This window comes from Leishmania panamensis (genome assembly GCF_000755165.1).
Source record: "Leishmania panamensis strain MHOM/PA/94/PSC-1 chromosome 17 sequence".
NCBI classification, from domain to species: domain Eukaryota; phylum Euglenozoa; class Kinetoplastea; order Trypanosomatida; family Trypanosomatidae; genus Leishmania; species Leishmania panamensis.
In genome coordinates this window covers 258,229-279,961 of record NC_025862.1, presented here as the reverse complement: position 1 = coordinate 279,961, position 21,733 = coordinate 258,229, and the positions used below count along the sequence as shown (strand labels likewise).

Sequence of the window (21,733 nt, the reverse complement as noted above, 5' to 3'; positions counted from 1 at the left end):
AAAAAGATGGCTGCGATGGTTGTTGCCAAAATGGCTGGTCAATCAAGTGCTGCTCCTGCAGTTGCCGCGGCGCCTGCGGCTGGTGAGCAAGTAATCAGACCAGAAGTATCGTCACCCAATCCATCTCTAAAACCCCAGACAGCTCTGCAGCGCAGCGTCATGGCTCATGGAACCACAGCTCTGGCTGCCTTAGTTGTCGTAGTGTGTTTGAGAAGTGCTTGGCAGACTTTTTTTATTGCCAGGATGTCGGTGTCGAAGCTTTGCGTCGCAGCCCGTGTAGGTGAGTCGGATCATCTCGACGGTGTGTGCCAAATGATGATTGCCGAGTGGAACGGGGTGTTGTCAGCGGCACGGCCGGCGCTGGTAGCTGTCTACTTCCTCCTCATCTCAATCTTCTGTGGAGTTACGTTCAAAGGCATCGCTCTTTCAGAGGCATATGGAGAGGGGAGGCGGACCTCCTCTAGGTGATTGCTCGTCAGTGCTTCCCTGTTTTTCACCGCTCGAGCCTGGTTTATGGTTCCCGGCAGCACCAAGAGCACCGCGCTTATCTCACTCTGTACTGCTTTCTTTAACGCACTTCGCCAAAAGGGAAAGAGGCGTACAAACTCTCTAACACGCCCGCGCGATATCAAACTCTTGTCTGCACTTTTCACGCACACAAACACATGGACACCTATGTACACGCACAAGCCGCTAGCTCATTTCACTTTTTGTTTTCACCTATTGCGTTTGCTCCTCGTTTAGTTTTACTGCCACTGCGCACCTCTCTCTGTACCTATGTGTTGATCTCTTTGCTAGCATACCAATGCTGCAGAGAGATCGACGGAGTTCGACACCCAACAAAACGGTATCAATAACTGGGCAGAACAAGCAAAACATCAATGAAAATGAAAGGCAATTTTCTTTTCCGCTGCAGAAGCTGCGACCTCGTTGAGCGCTGGGGAGATCGAGTACCTCAACTCACGCCAACGGTCCACCTCGAAGGCGGCAAAGATGACTGTGCCAGGCGTGAGGAGTGCTTTAAACTTGGTCGGTTCCCTTTTTGCGCACGTGACTACCAAGCCACATCCAACCACGATAAAACAGATGCCCCATGCCCATTGGTCTCTCTAAATGACCTTTCTTTTTTTTCGTTTTACTTGCCCTTTCACTTGCTACCTCCTGCATGTTGCTCTTTGGTCTTTTGACACTCTCCCAACGATGGCGCAGAATGCACTCGGGCAACACCCCGACCTTCTCCTGTTTTCTTTTCGTCATACCATAGGCTTGAGGGAGACTGGTACAACTACTGACCGAGTTCTTTCCCTGTCCTGCCTGCCCCGACTATTCTCCCCCCTTCTTTTCCCCACTTTTCTCCACATCTTCCTGTATCACTAACCAGCGGTCTCGTTTGTCTAGCTTTGGCATCTGACTTCACGTGCCGCGCAAGGATCTGCACTTTTCTGTGTGCACGCGCAGGGTGTATCTCTTCCTACCTTTTTTCACACGCGCACAACGTTAACGGGCAGAAAGAGTCCCGCTTGCCCCTCTTTTTCCCCCTCCTCTCCCCTTTAGCTACTCTTGTTTTCTTCGTCATTTCTCTCTAATTGGATGTATAAGCACAACCGTATCGGACTGCGATTTTTTGTACCGCACACACACTTCCATCGTCGTCACTGTTGTACCCTTGTGCGAGCACACTCAACGCGCGGGTCAGTCTATCACCACTGTTTCTCAATTCTCCCGTTTTCTTCCTTCTGTGCTTAGAGTACACCGATCTGCCTACTGCTGCGACGCAGAACTGTTTCATCAGCTCACCCTTTGCCCTTTTCGCCTCGCCTCTTTTTCTCTTCTCCGCGGCAAAGTGGTAAAGAACCCAGCCTGCAAAGGAAAAAATACACACGAGAACATCGGCTTTCTCCTGTCTTTTCAAGACAGCGCACCGCTGCCGCAACGTTGCCTGGTCTTCTCCCTTTTTTGTTTATGCCACGTAGTGTAAATGGGTGAGGATGGCCGGATGAGTAGCCAGCTAGAGTGCTCATGCGACGGGGTGAATGAGAAGCCGTCGAGGCAGGCGTTGCCGCGCGCGCATCTGTCGCTGTCTGGAGAGACGGGAAGAGCACAGAGAAACGGCGGTAGCAGTCATGGAGGCTTGGTGTCTCCGACCACAGCGAGCAGCAGTATTACCACCAACGGTCGCCGCAGAGAGTCCGCGTCAGCGATACACCGAGTATCCGCACCTGGCTCTCCGTCGTCCGTCTTTGCGCCTCCCTCCACTCCATCGCCGCATTACGGCTTCCGTAGGAACACTGCCAACGTAATGGCAGCTGGTCGCCGTGTGTCTCATCGGAGCTCGTCTGCACCGTCTGCTGCCGCTGGTGATTGGGGTGCCTCACAGGTAGCGTCGTCTGGGATTGCAGAGGCGGCGCTACCCAGCCCTCGTAACAACAAACACGTAGGCGGCGCTACAGCGAATGCATGGACAGGCAGAGTGGACAGCCGGAGCGGCTACTACGGCGATCTTACTCGCTCGTCTCGCAGTGCGCGACACAGCGCCAACAAGGCTGGGGGTGGTGCGGTGGCGAGTACCACGACTCCTGGGACTTTCCCCGGTACCCACGGACATTTTGATCAAAACACAGTGGCGTCTGGTGCAGTGACGGGGCCAAGCGCGGCAGGTGACTGCTACACGACGTTGCACGGGTACAACGGTGACCGTGTTTTTCAAGTGGACGACGATGAAGCTGCGGCAACTTTGCTGGGAGAAAAGAACCGCCCCGTCACAGAGTTTGATGGACGGATCGGGTATCGCTATCCTCTGCTTTGGCGGGCAGGTAGCAGCCCTCCCGCTTCATTCATCACGAATCAAAGCAGCTCATCACGCCACCATCACCAGCAGCTGTCGCCGCGTTTGCATCTTTACTCCTCGCCGCCGGTATCATCTTCCGCTGCGGAAATTGGGGAGTCCCGTTCACCAGAGCTGGTCACCTGCAGCGATGGAAAAGGCAATGCTGAGGAGGCAAGGGGGCACCGACACTACTCTCGCCATGCCGGAGTCACGACCTCTGTGGCTGTCGAGCCACTACCCCGAACCTCCGCGTCGTCCTCGTTAGTAACATCGTCGGACCGGTTTGCGGGGTTTACAACGGTGCAGCAGCAGCGTTTTGAGAGTCAAGAATTTGGCCCACCAGGACACGAACTCGCGCGGTGGAAAATGTTAGAACTGATGCGGCACTGGATGAGCATGCCAAACACTCGAGCCAGCCTCGATGCAGTCATTCGAGACGTGCTCGTGGACGCTGGAATTGCAAAGGCGAAAGAGGCGTGGGGTGGTGGCAATGCCTGCGTTGCCGTGTCACGCGCTAGTGCATCCTCCGTTCAGCCACAGGAAGCTGAGGGCTCTAGTCAGCCTGTCGCAACATGCGCTAGCCCACCTTCGATAGAGGCGCCCCCGACGAAGCTGTCCCCCAAGAACAAGCTGATTACTAAGAGCGTAGCACTCGAGTCGGGCAGTGAGCTCTCCACATCCACCACTCACGGCGAGGAGGACAAGAGAAAGCTGCAGTGCACCAAGAAAGGATCAAGCCCTGTGGCTGACGAAGCCCTAGCTCCATCGGGAGATCAGGCCACTCCTGGCTCCCTTCTGCCTCCGGCCTCCACTGTGACTGGGCTCTTTTCTTCTGCACTCGCGGAGCGAAGGTCTACGTCGCCACCAGGTGAGGCGGCCCCTACGACAGCTACTGCTGGAGTGCGCTCAGCCAGTGCCCGTCGGCGCCGACGGAAAAGGAGCAAGGGTGCCACTTCTGCACAGGAGGGGCGGGTGTCACCTGCGGACGGATCGCTTTTGCTGCCATCACGAGACGTAAAAAGGGACCCTGACACATCCACTGCGTCACCTGTGCCGTCACTGACGCCAGAGAAGCATGTAATATCCCTGACGCCGAGAAGTGGTGACGCCTCGCCTGGTACGGCGGCGTCGTGTGAGTGGACCGATCCTGCGAACGACGCAAGAGTCTCACCTCGCCGATACACTGAATCTCTATCCTTGCATCGTTCGGCATCAGAGGTAACCCTTCCCAACTCCTCCCGGACCATTGCCTCTACGCACCACAGAAGCCCCAGCAGCAACAATTTGAGAGCAGCGCCATCGCGGCGGGAGGCCACATACGAGGAGATACCCCGCTTCTACTTTCCCCTCGGTCGCCCGACTACGGGAGAGAAGATGATCAGTGGACCGCTCTCCACCAAGCACGAGAACCCTCATTTGAAGGTTGCAGACGGTGTCTCCATCTCGTCCCCCATGTACGACGGCGGGGAGAGCGGATGCTTGGGCGCGAAGGCGGGGTCGCTCGTCGGAACCAACGATGGTAGCTTGCACCTCTCTGAATCGCGACGGCCGCAGAGGGTGGCACCTATGTCACAGCTGCACGCGCTCGATGACCGGCAGGTGGCGCATTACATTCAGCGCGAGTTTAGCCGTCTTCCACCCTTTCCTCGACATTCTCAGCGAGTTCGGCTGCTGGGTGGACGTCTGCGCAGCGGTGGCCACGGTACCAACAGTTTACCCTTCGCCAAGCAGGAACTACTGTACAAGCATCAGTTTACCCAGTGCATGCAACGCCTGTGCTCCCAGTGCTTTGGTGTACCGCGGTATTTTGCCTTTCTCATAATGCGGCTTATACAGTGGGAGGTGCACGATGGCAACGTTGGTGCGCCAGGGAATCATAGCTCGTCTCAGACACGCCACGCCAACGGCTGCCTGGGGTCCTCGTCGTCGCTACTGAGTCACACCACGAAGGGCAGCGGTGGTGCGACTGGACTGCCCTCCGTTTTCCTCATTACGGCACAGCACATGAAGGATTTCTACGAGGCCCACCTCAAGAACAAAGACACTGTGCGGCGCATTTTCGACTTGCTGATTCTCTCTTCCTGCTTGCCCACCTCGCCAGCGGCAGCGGCCTCTCTGGTGGCTATGAACGGAGGAACAGAGGCAAACGACCAGTCTGTCTCGACCTCAAGAGCTTCCCTTAGCGCGTCGCCCCTCCGACCCTACTTGCTACCCCAGGACTTCGTCGCCTACATCAGTGTTCTTCTCACCTATCACCCAGGTCTTGCCTTTTTACGGCAGACACCTGACTTCCAGACCAAGTACCTCGACACCGTCATCTACCGCATCTTCTACGAGCTCGACCGCTTTGACCGAGGCTGTATTCGTTATTCGGAGCTGGCTACGTCGCGGCTGATCGACGCCTTTCGCCAGGTCGATTCTGTCGAAGACATCAACATGGTGCTCCTCTTCTTCTCCTACGAGCACTTTTACGTGTTGTACTGCCGCTTCTGGGAGCTAGATGAGGACCGCGACATGCTACTGGCGCCAGAGGACCTCATGCGGTACGCCCCGGAGGATGTTATGAACCCGTGCATCGTACAGCGCATCTTTGCCGGGGTTGGGCGGCGGCGCCGGTGCAATGTGCTGCATCGCATCGGCTATGAAGACTTTGTTTGGTTCTGCCTCTCGGAGGAGGATAAATCCACACCGCAAGCTATCCGCTACTGGTTTCGCGTTCTTGACCTGGACGGAGATGGGGTACTTTCTGTGTATGAGCTACGCGAGTTTTACAACGCCACGCGTGACAAGATTCTCCAGTACGTCCAGGAAGGGGTTGTCACTTTCGAGGACGTTGTGTGCCAGGTGTTCGACATGATGCGGTGCTCTGAATATCGCGGCCTCTTTCTCTCAGACCTCATGCGCGAGCCAGAGGCAGCTGCGGTGGCTCTGAACCTGCTGACCAACGTGGTGAAGTTCTTGCAGTTTGAACAGCGCGATCCGTTCGTATCGCACGAAGAGCGCTTGTTAGGTGGCCCAGAGCAGTCGACATGGGACCGTTTTGCCCGTCTAGAATACGACCGCATGGCGTTGGAGACAGATGGAGAGGGTTGACCACTCTCTCTCCCTTCCTGCATACGATGGAGGCTATTTGCGTAGGAGGTCATTGGGGGTGGCGATGACCCACTTTTGTTGTCATTTTATCCTTTGCAACTGTATGTCGCCTCTCTCATGTTGTTCAGTGGCAGCCGAATAGGATGCCACGCACTGCTTTGCTTCCCTCTTGTTTTTTTTTCCTTCTCGTTATCCCCTTACTGTCGTCCTCCGCGGTGAGCGGGTGTGGGTCAGAGGTATGCGAGCTTGGCGTTTCTCAAAACCCACCACCACCTCCCTTTTTGTACATTTCGGCTCTTCCTGTGTGTGTGTCTCTGTGTGTGTGTGTGCTCGTTGTGTTCGTGTACGTTGATTCCTTCACCCCTTCCCGCATCTCCTTTGCTTTTGCCTTTCCGTGTTTACATTGGTGCTTTCACCCCCAACCCACCCCCTTCTTTCTCCTTCCCGTTTGGAGGCTGTCCTCCCTTTCCAGATTGATTTATTTATTCTTGTCTTTTTTTTTTCGTCTCGCTTCTGCACCCACATCGCGGCACGGGTTGCTGCGTATGGGGGTGTGCGCCTTTCGCCTATATTTTATGCGACGAGGTGGTCAACGCAGAGCGAAAAAAAAAAGAGAGGACTTATAGATGCCTGGACGCACACACACACACACACACAGACACACAGACACCGACCGATACCGACATACCTGCATCTGCTTATGCATGTCCCACACACCATCTGTGAGGATGAGCTCGGAAGCTATTGTGCTGCTTTTTTTTTTTGGATTTATGTAGCCCACACATACACGAAGAAAAAGACACATCATTCTCTTTTTCTACTTCCTTTGTGTGGTTTCCTCGAATAACAAACCACCACGCGCAAACAGGGAATGACGGCACCGTCACAGTCAGCACTAGATATAGACAGAGGCTTGTTTGCTTCTTCCACCACCTCTCTTGCCTCTCTTTTAGTGTTCTTGCTGTTGCTGATTCATTGCTGGACTTGTCTCCACCTTTGGTTTCTTCTCTTAGGTTCATTCCCTGATAACGAGAAACACCTCAACATGGCGCCGGGACGCCCCGCGACAACGCGCACGTCTGCACCACCAACGTGGTGGGCAGAGTGCCATCGCGAGCCGAACGTGTCTCGCCTGCCCTCGCCGCCTGGCGACGCGGGCGGGAGACGAGCAGGGGCCGGTCCATTGCCACAACGCGAGCCCAGCGCCGCTTCGCACCACGCGATGGACATTGAGAGGCCGGGTGGAGCGGAGTTCAACCTATGCGGAATGGCAGCGTATGGAGACGTAAAAACGAAGGAAGTCCTGCGTCCATTCTTTGCACACGCACAAGTGCTTCAATTTACACGTGGTGCTCATGTGTTTCTTTCTCACTTTCACTGCGTGTGCGGGTGCGAAGGGAATAGAGGAGGCTGATAAGGGGGGGGGAGCTCAGGATTGTCGTGATTTATGGGAAGGGAGAGGAGCGCGAGGTCAACAGGGCGTCTTTTTTCTGTTGCCTGCCGTTTTTTTTCTTCTTCTCATCTTCCCTGTCCTTCATCTCATCTTCGCTGCATCATGAAAGGAATAGGAAATGAACAGGAAGAGAATGAGGAGGACAAGAGTGACAAGTGCAGTGAGGGGCAGCTTGCGAAGACGATGCGCACAACAAAGCAGAAGCGAGGAAAACAACGACCACCACATGCAGCAGCAACCGCCATCGTACAGCATTTGTTTTCATCCTGTCTCCGTGAGGGGGTCAGCAGCAGCTAGCATGCGAGAGAGCACGGGCAACAAAGGACTGAGCTTCTGTACCACAGTTGGTTCTCGAATCACACTGACAAGCTCCATGCACACAAATTCGTGTGCTTGTGTGCGTATGACGATAGAGGCTAAATTCCATAAATTCAGCACACGGGCTTCCCCCTCCCTATGTTGGTGAATGTGTAGCAAACACACTTCAGTTTTCTCCTCTTTACAGCTTCGTGCACTCAGTGACATTCTGCTTCTTTCTCTCTTCCTCTCTGTCCCCATACTTTTTCCCTTTTCGGTCCACTGACGCACTACTTCAGTACCCCGTATCGACTGCTACGACCTTTCGACGCCCGTCGACACCGGCACGAGGAGGACACTGACACGTGTGCGATTCGGTCGCTTCTTTGCTATGTAGCAAGTTTCCACAGGATCAACCGTTTCACAAGACTAAAGGAAACGCTTGTGAGCGCTGCCACACTGCTTTTTCGAAAAAAGCAACAGCTGCTAGTAATGCGCTCAGTAAGGTGGAGAAGGTGCGCGGCTGCCGGGGTTGCTTCCAGTGGTGCGGCGACGGCATCGGCCGCCAAAGCTTCCAAGCCACCAGCAACTGCATCCTTATCGGGAAGTAATTCGACTGAGAGAGGAAGCATGGATGGAGTAACGCCGCCACCACCACCACCACCGTCATCACCAGCAGATGGTGCAGGGCGGAAGATAGGTTCAACAAAGGGGTGGCGCATGCTGACCTTCAAGCCCTGGCAGCTGCACGCTGTGAACGACGCTGAGGGTCGGTCGAGCATGCCGACAACGGTGCTCTACTATGGCGATCACCTCGGCCCACGCCCTCTCGTTATTCTCGACCACAGTATCGCTCGATTGGAGCAGTCTGCTACAGCCGTGCTAGATGCGTGTCAGGAGGCCTCAAAGAAGTACGAAGCAATGCTCTCCTCGCTTGCGTGGGACTACGGCGCCGTCTACGTCCCGCTGCTGGTGTCCATTGGCGAAGTCAACGTGATGGAGCAGTCGTGCCGCCACGTGTGTGCCGTGCTGGATGCGATGGACGTGCAATGGAGTCATGTACTGGCGCACTCTTACGGCGCCTTGGTGGCGGCTCGCATGGCTGCGTCGACTGCGTATCCACACCGCATTGGGTCCTTGCTGTTGCTAGACACCCCACTGGTGACGGAGCAGCTCGTGCGCAACACAAAGCAGCGGGAGGAGATTGCAAAGGCGAGGGATGACGTCAACGTGCCACATGCCGAGCTCTCTTTCGCCATTGAAACGTTGAGGAATGGCTTGGAGACGACGCTGCCGTACCCGGCAGCCGCGGACAAGTCTCTCTACGAGGATCACCTCTTCTCCTCTGCCTCTCTCTTCCGGGAAAAAGGCCTGGTGCGAGATGAGCACCGCTATGTGCCCGTGCGACACCTCGCTCAAGTGCACCACCCTCTTCAGCTTATTGTTCCGATAAAGCAATCCATTACGGACGTTGAAATTCACAAGGAGTTCTTTGGTCTACGAAGGGTGGCTGCCATCAAGACAGCGGAGAGCCATGAGGACATATTCTCCGCGAAGTGCGCAGACGAGGTGGCAGGTGTGGTGCAGGCGTGGATGCAGCGGTTTGAGCCGGACGTTGTCATAAAGCGGCGCTTTGAGAAGGCTGCAAAGGAGATGGAGGAGCTCATGGGGGACTGCGCGTCGCTTGGCGAGAAGAGCAATGGACGCATCGCGAAGGGGTCAGAGAAGAAGGAAAAGAAGAAGCTCAGGCAGTAGGCGTGCGCTCACGTATGCAACTTGACGACTTTCCAAGCTTGTCTTTCACTTGAGACGCACACACGCACGCACGCGGGATTCGATGTGAGTACGCATCAGGTGACATGCCATTGGCAGGGGATGCCTCTCTCCCGCTCACTCTGTTAATTTGCTCTTTTTCTTGCTGCGTGTTTTGCGTCCTCCGTGTAGGTCTGTCAGTGGTGATGTCGTGGTTGCTATGTGGCACCGTTGTCAGCGTGATGCGCTGTTGTTGGAGTATTCGTTGTGATTGGGGGTGATGCGCCGGATCGATGATTTCGTCACGTGCTGTGAAGACCAGAAATAAGATGGACTGGCGTGTGGCATCCGAACGAAGGAGAGGAGGAAGAGGAGACAGCAAGGCAGTGCTGTCAGACTCGAGTCTCCAGTACTGCCATCAAACGAATGAGACAGGGATTCGCTGTAGTGATCCAGGTGACTCTTTTTTCCCCTTCTCTTTTCTTTCCTCTGTCCCACTTCCTCTTTTCACACCTCCAGATTGTTACTGATATGACCATCGACGTGGTGTGGCACTACCCACGGAGAAAGTGAGAGTTTTTCTGAAGAGGGAGCCAGTGTGTGTGTGCGCAAGGTCACTGGAGCCATCGCGATCGTGGCAGCGTAGGAGGGAAAAAGTGCACAGCTACCCACACGTTGGATCAGAGTTTTGGAGTCGCCAATTCACCCTGGTGCATGCGTTTCCCTTGCGCACTGTACTCATTTCTGAGGTGGCATGAGAACGGGTATATCTTGTGTGTGCCGTTACAGGCATCTCTGTGACGCGCGGTGCTCTCTTCCTCCTCTCCGGCAATACTGAATACCATGTTTCTTGACTTCACGTTGCTCGTTCCTACAAGAGCATATCGTACGTGGCTCGTTCTCCTGCACTGTCTCTTGTCATTCTCCTCCCTCGCCTTTGTCTTTGCCTTCTCTCTCTCTCTTTGCTCATTTCCGTGCGTTGGCGTCTGAGGATTTTTCATCTCTTGGGGCTCCGCAGAAAAGCACGAGAGCTCAAAAGTCCATCCACCAACCCCCCTAGTCGTCCGATGTGCACACTCGCAGCACCGACATGAGTTTCCTGTTTTCTAAAATTGTCACCGATGTCTGATTCTTCCGACTGCGTTTCGGTGGATTACGCGTCTTCCAGCTAATCTGCCGTGACGGCTGCAGAGTCACGTCCGGTTGCATCAGAACCACCAGAGAAAGCCCCTCGTCGCCACCTGTGATGGTGCTGCTATCCGCCGGCTGTCTCGTGCCGGAGATCCCTCTAGAGCTGGAGCGGGCGCCTTCCTCAAGACTGTGCGACTTTCTATGGTAGTGAGGTGAGGATCGACTGAGCTGAGGCATGACTGCCTTACTCGCCTCTTTGCACATTCCCCCTAGTTTCTTGTCCTCGTCGCTACTCGCCCTTCATCGGAGAAGTCTGTGGGAACACGCGAGCAAAGGGTGCGCGAGAGGGAATACAGTGCATGAAAAAACCCAAGAGCCGCTCCACAATACCCAGAAGGGCCGATGGATTTGGAGAGTGAGAGCGCGTGGCAGCGAAGGGGGCGAAGAAGTGAAAGCGCAGCCTCTCGCGGTCGTCTGTATTTGACGGTGCGACGGAATCTTTTTTTCCCCGTTTCACGTGTGTCGATCTCTCCTTGTCGATGATCGTTCTGTGAGACGCCGCGTCTCCCTCTCTCTCCCTCCCTCTTGCCTTTCCTTCTGCTTTTTTTTTTCTTACTTTCTTTGTGTCTCGGAGCTGAAGTGGATGTCTGTTCCATGGCTGTGTGAGGAAGAGGGGGCCTCTCTCTCTCTCTTTCTGTGTACATCACGCGCACGTGCACGCGTGATGTATTTCCGTGCTGAGAGATGGTGCTGAGCAGCTGGCAGAAACGACGGAAACACACAAAAAGGCAAACACAGAAGGCGACAGGCAAGGGCAGGAGGAATATGCTATGCAGTACTTCGGTGGTGGTGGTGGTGAAGGCGCATGCGACAGACACATACACACAGAGGTAAGCAGTACACGAAACAAAAATGTGCATGTGCTTCTTGGCTTTGTACTCCTTGATCCTTCCTCGTCCTGCTTCCTTCTTCCCTCCTTCTCTCTGCTGTACATGTGCCTGGTGTGCGTACGCACCTAAACTGTACTCAATGACTTTCACTCTCACACGCAAACACACACTCTCTCGATGCATGTGCATTGCCATTCTGCTGCTCTCGCTTTCTTCATCTGCATTTCTTTTCCTTCTCGTTATCCCTTCGCTTTGGCGCGTGCATTTGCCGTTCCTACCCCTGCTGCTATATGCACTCATCAACCTGTGTGTGTGTGTGTGTGTGTGTGCGTATACTCCTTCACGAAGATCCTCAACTTTTCTTCTACCAACCTCATTAGCCCCCTTAACAACCTACTCGAAAATAATACCCTAACCCACTTCTTCTCCCCCCCTGCCACACAGCGCCTGCACAATGTCTGACTCTGACTTCGACGCTGCTGTGCTGTACGTGCGCTCCCTTCCCAAGGACGGTCCGGTGCAGCTGGACAACGGCTCCAAGCTCAAGTTCTACTCCCTATACAAGCAGGGGACGGAGGGTGACGTGAAGGGCGCCCAGCCGTGGGCCGTGCAGGTCGAGGCGCGCGCCAAGTGGGATGCGTGGAACAGTTGCAAGGGCATGAGCTTGCAGGACGCCAAGGCGGCGTACGTGAAGCTTCTGGTCGAAGTTACCTCCGAGAAGGGCCACCCGTGGAACCCTGCGTAGCTTTTTGAGGCAAGGAGGCAACGCGGACATGCGCGCGAGCGGTTTGCACCAGCCACTGAATGCATGCGCAGGAAGCCGCACATGTCACCAAGCCTATGCCCAAGGCTTCCATCTGAACAATGCCGCATACGGCAGTGCCTGCGTGTGCTTTTCGGTGGTGTTAGACTGTGCGGCAGCGCATACCCGGCATTAAAGAGGGAGAGCAGCATGAGCTGCGCTGCGGAGCACGAGGTGAGGAAGGGAGACATGGGGTTTGGCGGAAGCTTTCTGTAGAAGCCCCTCTCCCCGCTGCCTGGGGAAACTGGGATCCCAGGACGATGTTTGAGGTGCCTTAGTCTCGGCCTGTGTTGGTGCACGAGTGGAAAGGAGGACGGGGGGAGAGGGAGTGTCACAGAGAGATGCCTGCGCTTACTCAAGGCGTGTCCATTGGCCGCTTCCTCTGCCTCTTTTCTTTCTCTCGCAAAGCGCTGCAGTGCTTCTCCACTCTCTCCACCCTCCCCCTTCTTCACTGTCTTTCTTCGCTCCTCTCTTCTTTCGTATATATACATCGAAGGCCATCCCTTGCAGCTTTTCTCTCCTCTTTATGTTTTCGTGTGTGCTCGTGTGTGCGGCCTCGTTGTTCCCCTCCTCCGCCTCTTTCTCCTTGTTCTTTGCGTTGTATGAACTTCTCACGTCTATTTACGGATTCTTCGTCCTCCCTTTTTCTAGTGTGCGGCACTGCTGCAGCGATGGATGCCTCGTCGAATAGAATGACCTTACGCGTCGCTTCTTTCTTTCCGGCTTGTTGCTCTCCCTGAACAGCAAAACGCCCATCTACACGCTCACAGAGGCCAAAAAAAAGGTACCCACACCCACGCCCACCTCCACATTCACCATCGGCACAGAGAGTGAAGAGAGAAAGAGAGAGATGGAAAACTCTCCGAGGAGCCCGCATCAGCACACGGAAGACACTCTTTTTTTTGCTTTTCTTCCCTCAACGTCTCCATACGCTGCCATTCCGCATAGGTTGAACTCCGCTCCACCCGGCCTCTCAATGTCCATCGCGTGGTGCGAAGCGGCGCTGGGCGCGCGTTGTGGCAATGGACCGGCCCCTGCTCGTCTCCCGCCCGCGTCGCCAGGCGGCGAGGGCAGGCGAGACACGTTCGGCTCGCGATGGCACTCTGCCCACCACGTTGGTGGTGCAGACGTGCGCGTTGTCGCGGGGCGTCCCGGCGCCACACCGCCGACATCAGCAGCGATGCAACGCCCTGGCCTCGCTGCGTCGTGGGCCGTCGAAGCCGGCGGTTGTTCGGCGCTGGTAGGGATAGGGACTGCTTGGCTTTCCCACACAGAGTGGGGTACTGGGCCGCGATGCCACGCTGAGGTGTCCCCAGTCTCCAAGGAACGTGAGAAGGGAAAAGAGGAAGTGCTATGGGTAGCCATTTCTCTTGCGTTGCGGTGGTGTCCCTGTCGTTGTCACAGCGCTGTCAGCTATTTGTGTTAGCAGCGAAATAGCGCGCACAATTCTCTTCCACGGCCTCTCTGTGTGTCATTCCGCGTGCCCTTCCCTTTTTTGAAACATCGCACAATGTCTCCCCCCCGTTCTCCATTTTTCTGCTCTTTTTTTTGTTTGTTTGTCTCACCCCCTTTCGTGTTGTCCGGATGATGCTGATGTGCATCATTACACATGTATCGTGTCTGTGCTTCACAACCTAAACGGGCAGATTTATCATCTGTTCGTGTGTAGGCTTACTAGAGTAATCAATCAAGAAGCTGCAACGCATCAAGTGCAGGTTTAGTTCTCTGTTCCCTCTCTGCTGGGTTCTCCCTCCGCGACATTCCTCCAGATTCGTCTCCGCTTACTGTCTAAGCACCGAGCTGTGGGCTCTTAGACACCCCCCCCCCCACACACACATACGCACACACCATTCTCACGCGTAAGACCAAGAAATGGCCAGCGAGGACATTATCGTATTCCTTGACATTGTCGATAACACTGTCAATATGGTGCGCGGAGACGGGTCGGAGAAGAAGACGCTCTTCACCACCGGCTGCGTGTGCCCCGACGGTATTGGACTTGACCTCAGCGCGTACAACACGTCGAATAACCCCGATGACATCGTTGTGTGGTGGGGCAATATGGGAGCAATGAAGCCGTGCCCTGAGGAAAAAGATGGCGCAGACTGGCATGATGCCGATGGCTTCCTCGTGCGTGCCCCGCTCTTTGGCAATAATTCAGCGGTGGAGCTGGTGGAGGTGACGGCGCCGCGACACCTCATTCGTAGCATGGCGACATTCCATGCCCCGGGACACCTTCCGCTCATCACCACCATAAAGCAGGTGGCGGTCTCCAGCGACGGATGCTCCGTCTTCTTCTGCGACCGAGAGGGGCACTGCGTGAAGAAGTACAACGTGAAGACGAAAGAGGTGGTGCCGCTCTTGTCTTTAGACACGCTGGCGGCCCTCGCGAACGGGATGAGCGAGGAGGAGGCGTACGCTTCGCCGGTGGAGCCGAACAGCGACGAGGACAAGTGCCGCTTTTGCGTTGGTATTGCGCTGGACGAAGTTCACAACCTGATCTTCTTTACCGCAAAGGGGCCGTCCAAGGGAAGCAAAGGCCGCATTCTCGCGGCCCCGTACTACTACAAGCGCCGCCACCTACCCTCCGTCATAGCCGCGAAAACGTCCGCCTCTGAGGGTGTGATCGACCCGACGACGGTTGTGACGCTGCTCGACCACCTGACGGAGCCCATCGACCTGCTGCTGGACTCGAAGGAGAATTACCTGTACTGGACGAACCGCGGTGATGCCGAAGAGGGTGGCAGCTCACTGAACCGCGCTCCCGTCACCTACGATCCCCGTTCCTGGAAGCCGCACCTCGGGGAGATGGAGCTGTTTTTGGGCGGTTTCAATGAGCCAATCGGGCTCGCGTGGGCAGCAAGCCTCGAGAACTGCATGGAACTGCCCGAGATCTTTAAAGGCACACTGCGTCAGTATATGTACGTCACGGACCACGGCCACCTCTGGCGCTGCAATGTGGAGGAGCGGACGAAGGAGGTAATTTACGAGTGCGGCTCCAAAAATGTGCTGACCGGCGTTGGGGTGCTGCGCATAAGACCAGAGGAGGAGAAAACAGAGGAGAAGTCTGAGCACGGGTGTGCGGGGCAGGTATACACTGAAAAGACCCCCACCCCGTGTCGCTGTTAGCAAGATGCCTCTCCAGTGACCCGGAAATTTGCCTGTTGAGGCTTCCCTACGTAGGATTGATGTGCCTCCGTCGAGGTCTATTGGGGTTTCTTGAAGACGTATGAGAAGCCCCCTTTGTTTCTTCATTTTTCCACGGACGCCTTTCTTCTACCCCTTTCCTCTCTCCATGCCGACAGTGGCGTTATCGCCAGTGTCGTTGTCAGAGTCCAGCCACACTAATTTGTGACCTTCCACACCCCCGCTTGCCGTAGCGCCACGCATGTTTATTCAATGAGTGCCCTATGCAGGCGTGTATGTGTGCGTGTGCTGCTTCTTGTGCTGCCTGCTGCACACTCTCGCCTGCCCCCCTCTCCACTATTCCACCTGGTGTCGTTTTTCCTCGATTTTCTCCCATCCTCTTGTTTTTTTTTTTACACTTTACTTTGTTCTTTTTTTTTTTGAGTCCCCCCTCTCCCACCTCCGTGTGGGCTGCACGAGCGCCTCTATTGTCTTCATGTTCAGCGTTTTTTTTTTTCTTCGTTCTCCTCATCAGCGCTTCTTCCTACGTGAAGTCTCCGTTGCTTTCGTTCTTTTCATGCTATTTCAGCTCTTCCCACCCCACCCTTTGCGTTGACACTGCGTGCCTGTCTGTCCGCCTTTCTTCCCCTCTGTACGAGTGTGTGTACCACTTCACCTGCATCTCTGTGGTTTTCCTACGACGTCTGTGCAGCGCAAGCGTTGGGGTAAGTGAGGGTAAAGCAACAGATGGCGGCGGGGTAGGCTTGCAGGTGTGTTGTCAAAGTATCAACGAGGGGGTGGTAGATCCTCTCACCTGTGTCTGCGCCAAACCGTTTCTCACTTTCCTACTAACGGCTTTGCGAGGTGCGCGCTAGGTACCTATCTCCTCTCCCTCCCATATTGTCCTACACGTCTACATCCATACAAGCGCCTCACTGCGGGGTGGCTTGACACCATCCATTATGCGATTAACGGTGAGAAGAGGGGAAAGAAACACGCCAGAACGAAACATGTGTGCTCGCTTAGAACACGCCTCGCCTACTTAAGGTTTCTATGCTTCTTCCTAGTCAACTATGTTGCTGGAAGGGAAAACAGGGGCAGGCTATGTGGTTCACTGGTGAGACACTGTAGACCAAGACGGCGCATGTGACTTTCACTCTTCGTGTGAATGCCACATGCGCGAGCGAGTTAACCGCAAAAGGCCCTTGTAGGCCTTCTCATTTACCGTGTGAGCGCGTAAAGCTATTTAGAATAATCCGAGAGAGAGAGAGAGAGAGAGAGAGAGAGAGGAGTCGTCCTGAGAGGATACGACGGTGAGGTGTAAGGGGAGAAGACGAAAAACGAAAAAGAGAAACGAGGCGGCACTCGTACTGCTCTTTCCTCTTCGCTCACTTCGTTTTTTTTCTTCGTTTTCCCTTTGTTTGTTTGTTTCACCTGCCGCTTTTGTGCGCACGCCCCCTTTTTCCGTGGCGGTTCTTCGCGCGATCCACGATGCACCCACCGCTGCCGTCAATATCTGCCTTGGCCCGTTTCCCCTGCACTCCATCATCGTCTTCTCTTCGCATCCTTTCCCTCTCTCTCTCTCTCTCTCCTCCCTCTCTCTCGATCGCCTCATTACGCACTCCTTCACAGCCAAGAGCACAGCCTTCTTGTATTGCCGCTTTGCCCACCACGTGATATCGCTGCACTGTCAACCATCTTTTTTCCCTTTAGCTCCACATATCCCCCCTCTCTGTCTTACAAACTTCTTCGTGACGCCATATTTCTGTGGCGTGTGTGTGTGTGTGTCTTTCTCCAGCATTCAGAGCTCCAAGAGAGGAAAGTAGAACCGAAGCTGTGAGATGCACAATGTCTGACTCTGACTTCGACGCTGCTGTGCTGTACGTGCGCTCCCTTCCCAAGGACGGTCCGGTGCAGCTGGACAACGACTCCAAGCTCAAATTCTACTCCCTATACAAGCAGGGGACGGAGGGTGACGTGAAGGGCGCCCAGCCGTGGGCCGTGCAGGTCGAGGCGCGCGCCAAGTGGGATGCGTGGAACAGTTGCAAGGGCATGAGCTCGCAGGACGCCAAGGCGGCGTACGTGAAGCTTCTTGCCACGGTGCTCAGATCTCGGGGAGTTCAGTGGAGGTCCGGTGCGAAGGTGCAAAGCAAGCTCTGAGCACTTTTTTGGCTGATCGGGGAAAGCGACGAAGAACTGCCAACGAGAGCGACGACTCCATAATTGACTCTCGTTGCTCTCTTGTGCCTCTCGCGAGTTATCGACAGTTTCCGCCTCCGATCCCCAGCTCTTTTGCTCTGCACACCCCCATTCCTCTCTCCCCCTCTGCATCACTTAATCATTCACAAGTGGAGAGTGTTTCTGCTACCCCCTTTTCTCTCTCTCTCGTTACCGATGATGAATGGGCGGTATGGCCGCTTACGTACTCTCTGTGTGTGGTAGCTCTACTGGTGTCACAAGGCGGTGGATGCACACATACAATTGTGTGTGTGTGTGTGTGTTCTTCTTGGCGCGCACGGGTATCGTGACTATCACACCAAAGTTTATATATCACGCAGCAAGCGAGCAAGGGAGGGCTGGCACACTCTTTCATGTATTTCCTTCCTAGTAGCTCACCATCACAGCCTGTGGCGGCGCTGTGTATGCTCGGCGCTAGACTTTGCGCCAGTGCATACAAATGTTTCTGTGCACACGGTGTTCCGGTTTGTGTAACTCACTTGCAGGCGCCAGCACACCTTCATGGACCCACGCGATCTTCCACCGTCTTTCCCCTCTTTTCCTCTGATTCACTTTTTGCCTTACGTACCTATATATCATTACCTACACTCACCTACCGACTCCCTTCGACACACACACACACACACCATTGCATTCTTTCCTGCCCATCGGTTCTACTCTCCCTTTCCCTCCCCCCTCCGCACGTCCCAGCATTTTGCTGCCTTTTTTTCGCGGGCTCTCTCGCTCTTACTCTCACTCTCTCACGCACATTCATTTTAGTTTTGCGCTACGCTCAGTTTTCACCACGGGAAAGTCGTAAGAGCAGCGAGTGCCGAGGCGAGGGACGCGAAGGTGAGCTGAATAAAAAGAAGACAACGAGGTGGAAAAAGGCGAATTAACGCGCGCAGGTCGCGCACTGATGACCTTCTGTTGTCGGCTGCTCAAAAACCGTACTTTCCCCTGCACAGGCACCAACTACTATCACTGGCTGCGCACAATATGTTCGCGAGGTTCTTTGGGCGGCGGGCGAAGCCGGAGTTGAAGGTGGTGTGCGACGCCGAGTCCATCGTGTACCCGGTTGACTTCGATGCCCCAGATTATCCTTATGAACAGGCCTTCAAGGAGGCAGATGCATACGTCCGAAAGCTGCCCATACAGGGTGTTATTCCCATCTCTGACATAGTGAGGCTGCAGTTCTACTCCCTCTTTAAGCAGGCGACGGAGGGCGACATCGGTGAGAAGGACGTGAAGCAGCCGAGCATGCTGCGGGACTGGGAAAGGTACTGGAAGGTGTACGGCTGGCGCAAGTGTCGGGGGATGACCCGTGAGAAGGCGCGTGACAGGTACATTGACCTGTTAGACTTGCAGATTCGCAAGCACTGCTCATTTGTTTGGGGTGCTCCGGCCAGCGAGGATCGATGGGCCGCCTTCCACGACGGTGTTAGGATTATCCGGAATCTTCCAAAGGGCGGATACCGACTCCCCGAATCTCTGCGCGCGCACTTCTACGCTCTCTATAAGCAGGCACATGTGGGCGATCTCAGTGACTTCCAGAAGACCCCCGGTGCACGCTCAGGCAAGTACAAGTGGCTGCGCTCTCGCCCACTCAAGGCGGGGTTTGACCAGATGCGATATGACGAGTGGGCGGCGCTAAAGGGGATGAGCCCTGAGAAGGCAAAGCGCATGTACTGCAAGGACATATTTAAGAATGCCGCAATGTGCGGCTATGTGTGGGCGCCGCCGGGAACAGAGGACCACCTCGAGGTGATTGGCGATCAGACCTCCGCCAAGACTCTCAAGAAGCGCGCCGATGCCGATAAGGATGCCGAGAGGATCGCAGCGGCAGCACATCTTAGCATAGAGGAAACAATTAATGCCACCGGCGTGCAGCTGTCGATGATAGAGCGACTGACGATGCACTCCTTCTTGAAGGAGGAGAAGCAGGCCGCCGCTGCCAAAGCTGCCTCCTCGGCAGCAAGGCGGAAGAGGCAGGAGGAGTCGGAGCGGAAGCACCGAGGCGCCGCGGGTTCTCACGCGGATCCGAACACGGGCGTGGCCAGCGCGAGGCCAAATGCGGAGGTGTCGTCGTCGTCGGAGGAGGGGGAAGAGACAGAGGCGGACGTCAAAGCGGAGGGCGAGGAGACACTCGAGTCACAGGGCACGGGTAGCGACTTCCAGAGCGTGTGCAGCCTCTGTGGGAGCATCGAGAAGGATGTCCCCACCGATGCGGCGGCGCCGGAGGGTGAGAAAATGAGCGGCACCCCCGCTGTCGCAACGAAGTCTGGGACAGACGTCTCGACATCTCGGGCACCGGTGGTGAAGCTGGAAGCCCCCGCTGAGGCGAAAGGAGCACCGAAGCCCCCTCTATTGGAGAGGCAACCTACGGCAAAGGAGAGACCGGTGACGAAGGGTGCCGCACCAAGTTTCCAGGCGAAGAACAGAGCCAAGAGGAATGCTGCGAAAGAAAATGAAGGCTAACTAATGTCTGGCGTACACGTGCGTTAGTGTGTGGTATGCGTAGGATTGCCTCTGACCCCTCGCTCACATGCAAGAGTGGTCAACTGCGCGTGCACAAGAAGTTTGCCCATCTTCCCGGTCCTTTACCTTCCTTCACTCTTCCCTCCTTTCTATTCACGTGCTGTTCTGTGTCTGTATGTCGCTTACGTCCCCATTTCCTCCCCTCACCCCCGCCCTCTCACGCGCCATTCTCGTGGTTCTTCCTTCTTCCACTTGTTTTCACCTTTCTTTCAACTGTCTTCTGTGGCGCGCTCTCGCCTCTTTTCCTCTCGTTCCCTTACCTCTTCCCCCCCTTTCTCCCTCTCGGCTATTGCTGCCGCTGCTGCTGTGTGGGTGAGGGTGGGTGTGTGGATGGGCGTTGGTGCTCCTCGTTCACCCCTCTTTTTTGTACTTTTTTTGTCTCGCTGCGTTCGCTCTCTCCTGTTCGCTATGCTGTCGATGCGAGCGAACCCGGCGAAAGGGTTCGGGGAGCACCAACGCCCATCCACACACCCACCCACAGAAGTACCGCACGGTGGACGAGGATGCCTAGAGATTCTATGCGGGGGGGGGGCGCGAGGTACAATAGCGAAAGGAATGATGAGAAATCTGCGCTGGTCATGAGTCATGCCAAGGCTCATGCACGGACACCCACCCGATCCACAGTGCGCCGGTGTATCGATGCACATAGAGAGGATCTTTTTTTTCTTTTCTTCGTGTTCTGGCGTGTAGCGGGTGCTTCTACATATGTGTGTGTGTCTCTCTTTGTAGCTTCTCTTCATTTACTCGAATCACTCTCGTCGCTGCGCCACGCACTGCTGCGTACTCCTGCACCCTTCCCTCCCTGCATTTAACGTTTTCTGCTATTCTGCCCCACCCCATTCGTTACTTCTTTGCCTCCTTGGCTCATGTTGCATACGTCCCTCGCTTCTATTATATATATGCATGTGTATATATGTATGTATGTGTATATACATTTCCACTACTCATTTCTTTTTCCTTCGTCTTGTTGTGATATGATTGTTCTTCTTGCTCTCCTCCTCATGTGCACAACCACCGTCGCTGATGCGCACTTCCTCTTCTCACCTCCTCCATCTTATTTTTTTTTTTGCTGTTTTCTTCTTTCCAAACTTCTGTTGTTCCGCAGCTTCTTTCGTCATAAACACCGTTACCATCGACCGTCTACGTCTTCTCGTGCTCGGGTCGTTTTTCTCTCCCTCTCCTTCTCCTGTTCCACTTTTTTTTTACTCCCTCATGCTGCCTCGCTTGGGCTCTTTTGTTTCCTTCGTTTTCACAGGCACACCGCTTGTGTGTGTGTGTGCGGCTCCACATCGGTAATGCAGGTTTGCTCTTTCCTTCTGAATTGCCCCCCCGCCTTTACCGTCTTCCTCCTCCGCTTCCCGTGAATAGGACGAAGCTTCCACGGCGTTGTGGGCGTTTTGAGAGGAGACAGAGGAAGAGAGGATACTGGAGGAGTAGTGAGATGGCAAAACACCCCGACGATGGCGTTAAGCTTAACGATAAAACCCATGCGGAAGGAACGAAACAAAACAGGTGCGTAGGCGCGCACAAGGGCGGACGGGGCGAGGTTTAGGACGCAAGTTGCACTGTGACTGATTCCGCCGGCATTGGGCCTTCGTTGCTTCCTC

The 21,733-nt window shown here is 55.0% G+C and overlaps 7 protein-coding genes across 7 annotated transcripts, besides 2 other annotated features; all 7 read left to right on the top strand.

The window, feature by feature from the left end:
- On the top strand, positions 1–468 carry LPMP_170630 (hypothetical protein; the record flags this gene model as incomplete). The annotated part of the gene is made up of 1 exon (XM_010699452.1): positions 1–468. A coding segment is annotated over one exon (468 nt), but the record flags the coding sequence as incomplete, so codon positions are not given.
- Positions 469–2,299: 1,831 nt separating this feature from the next.
- LPMP_170620 (hypothetical protein) lies at positions 2,300–5,920 on the top strand (the record flags this gene model as incomplete). Its single annotated transcript, XM_010699451.1, has 1 exon — positions 2,300–5,920. One exon carries the CDS (start codon positions 2,300–2,302, stop codon positions 5,918–5,920), a length of 3,621 nt encoding a protein of 1,206 aa, XP_010697753.1.
- Positions 5,921–6,964: 1,044 nt separating this feature from the next.
- Positions 6,965–7,220: a repeat region.
- Positions 7,221–8,450: 1,230 nt separating this feature from the next.
- Positions 8,451–9,425, top strand: LPMP_170610 (hypothetical protein; the record flags this gene model as incomplete). The annotated part of the gene is made up of 1 exon (XM_010699450.1): positions 8,451–9,425. The coding sequence occupies one exon, from the start codon at positions 8,451–8,453 to the stop codon at positions 9,423–9,425; it is 975 nt and encodes a 324-aa protein (XP_010697752.1).
- Positions 9,426–11,897: 2,472 nt separating this feature from the next.
- LPMP_170600 (acyl-CoA-binding protein, putative) lies at positions 11,898–12,188 on the top strand (the record flags this gene model as incomplete). The annotated part of the gene is made up of 1 exon (XM_010699449.1): positions 11,898–12,188. The coding sequence occupies one exon, from the start codon at positions 11,898–11,900 to the stop codon at positions 12,186–12,188; it is 291 nt and encodes a 96-aa protein (XP_010697751.1).
- Positions 12,189–13,154: 966 nt separating this feature from the next.
- Positions 13,155–13,570: a repeat region.
- A 547-nt stretch (positions 13,571–14,117) lies between these two features.
- On the top strand, positions 14,118–15,374 carry LPMP_170590 (hypothetical protein; the record flags this gene model as incomplete). The annotated part of the gene is made up of 1 exon (XM_010699448.1): positions 14,118–15,374. The coding sequence occupies one exon, from the start codon at positions 14,118–14,120 to the stop codon at positions 15,372–15,374; it is 1,257 nt and encodes a 418-aa protein (XP_010697750.1).
- Positions 15,375–17,219: 1,845 nt separating this feature from the next.
- Positions 17,220–17,531, top strand: LPMP_170580 (acyl-CoA-binding protein, putative; the record flags this gene model as incomplete). Its single annotated transcript, XM_010699447.1, has 1 exon — positions 17,220–17,531. The coding sequence occupies one exon, from the start codon at positions 17,220–17,222 to the stop codon at positions 17,529–17,531; it is 312 nt and encodes a 103-aa protein (XP_010697749.1).
- A 1,056-nt stretch (positions 17,532–18,587) lies between these two features.
- Positions 18,588–20,066, top strand: LPMP_170570 (acyl-CoA-binding protein, putative; the record flags this gene model as incomplete). Its single annotated transcript, XM_010699446.1, has 1 exon — positions 18,588–20,066. The coding sequence occupies one exon, from the start codon at positions 18,588–18,590 to the stop codon at positions 20,064–20,066; it is 1,479 nt and encodes a 492-aa protein (XP_010697748.1).
- Positions 20,067–21,733: the final 1,667 nt, after the last annotated feature.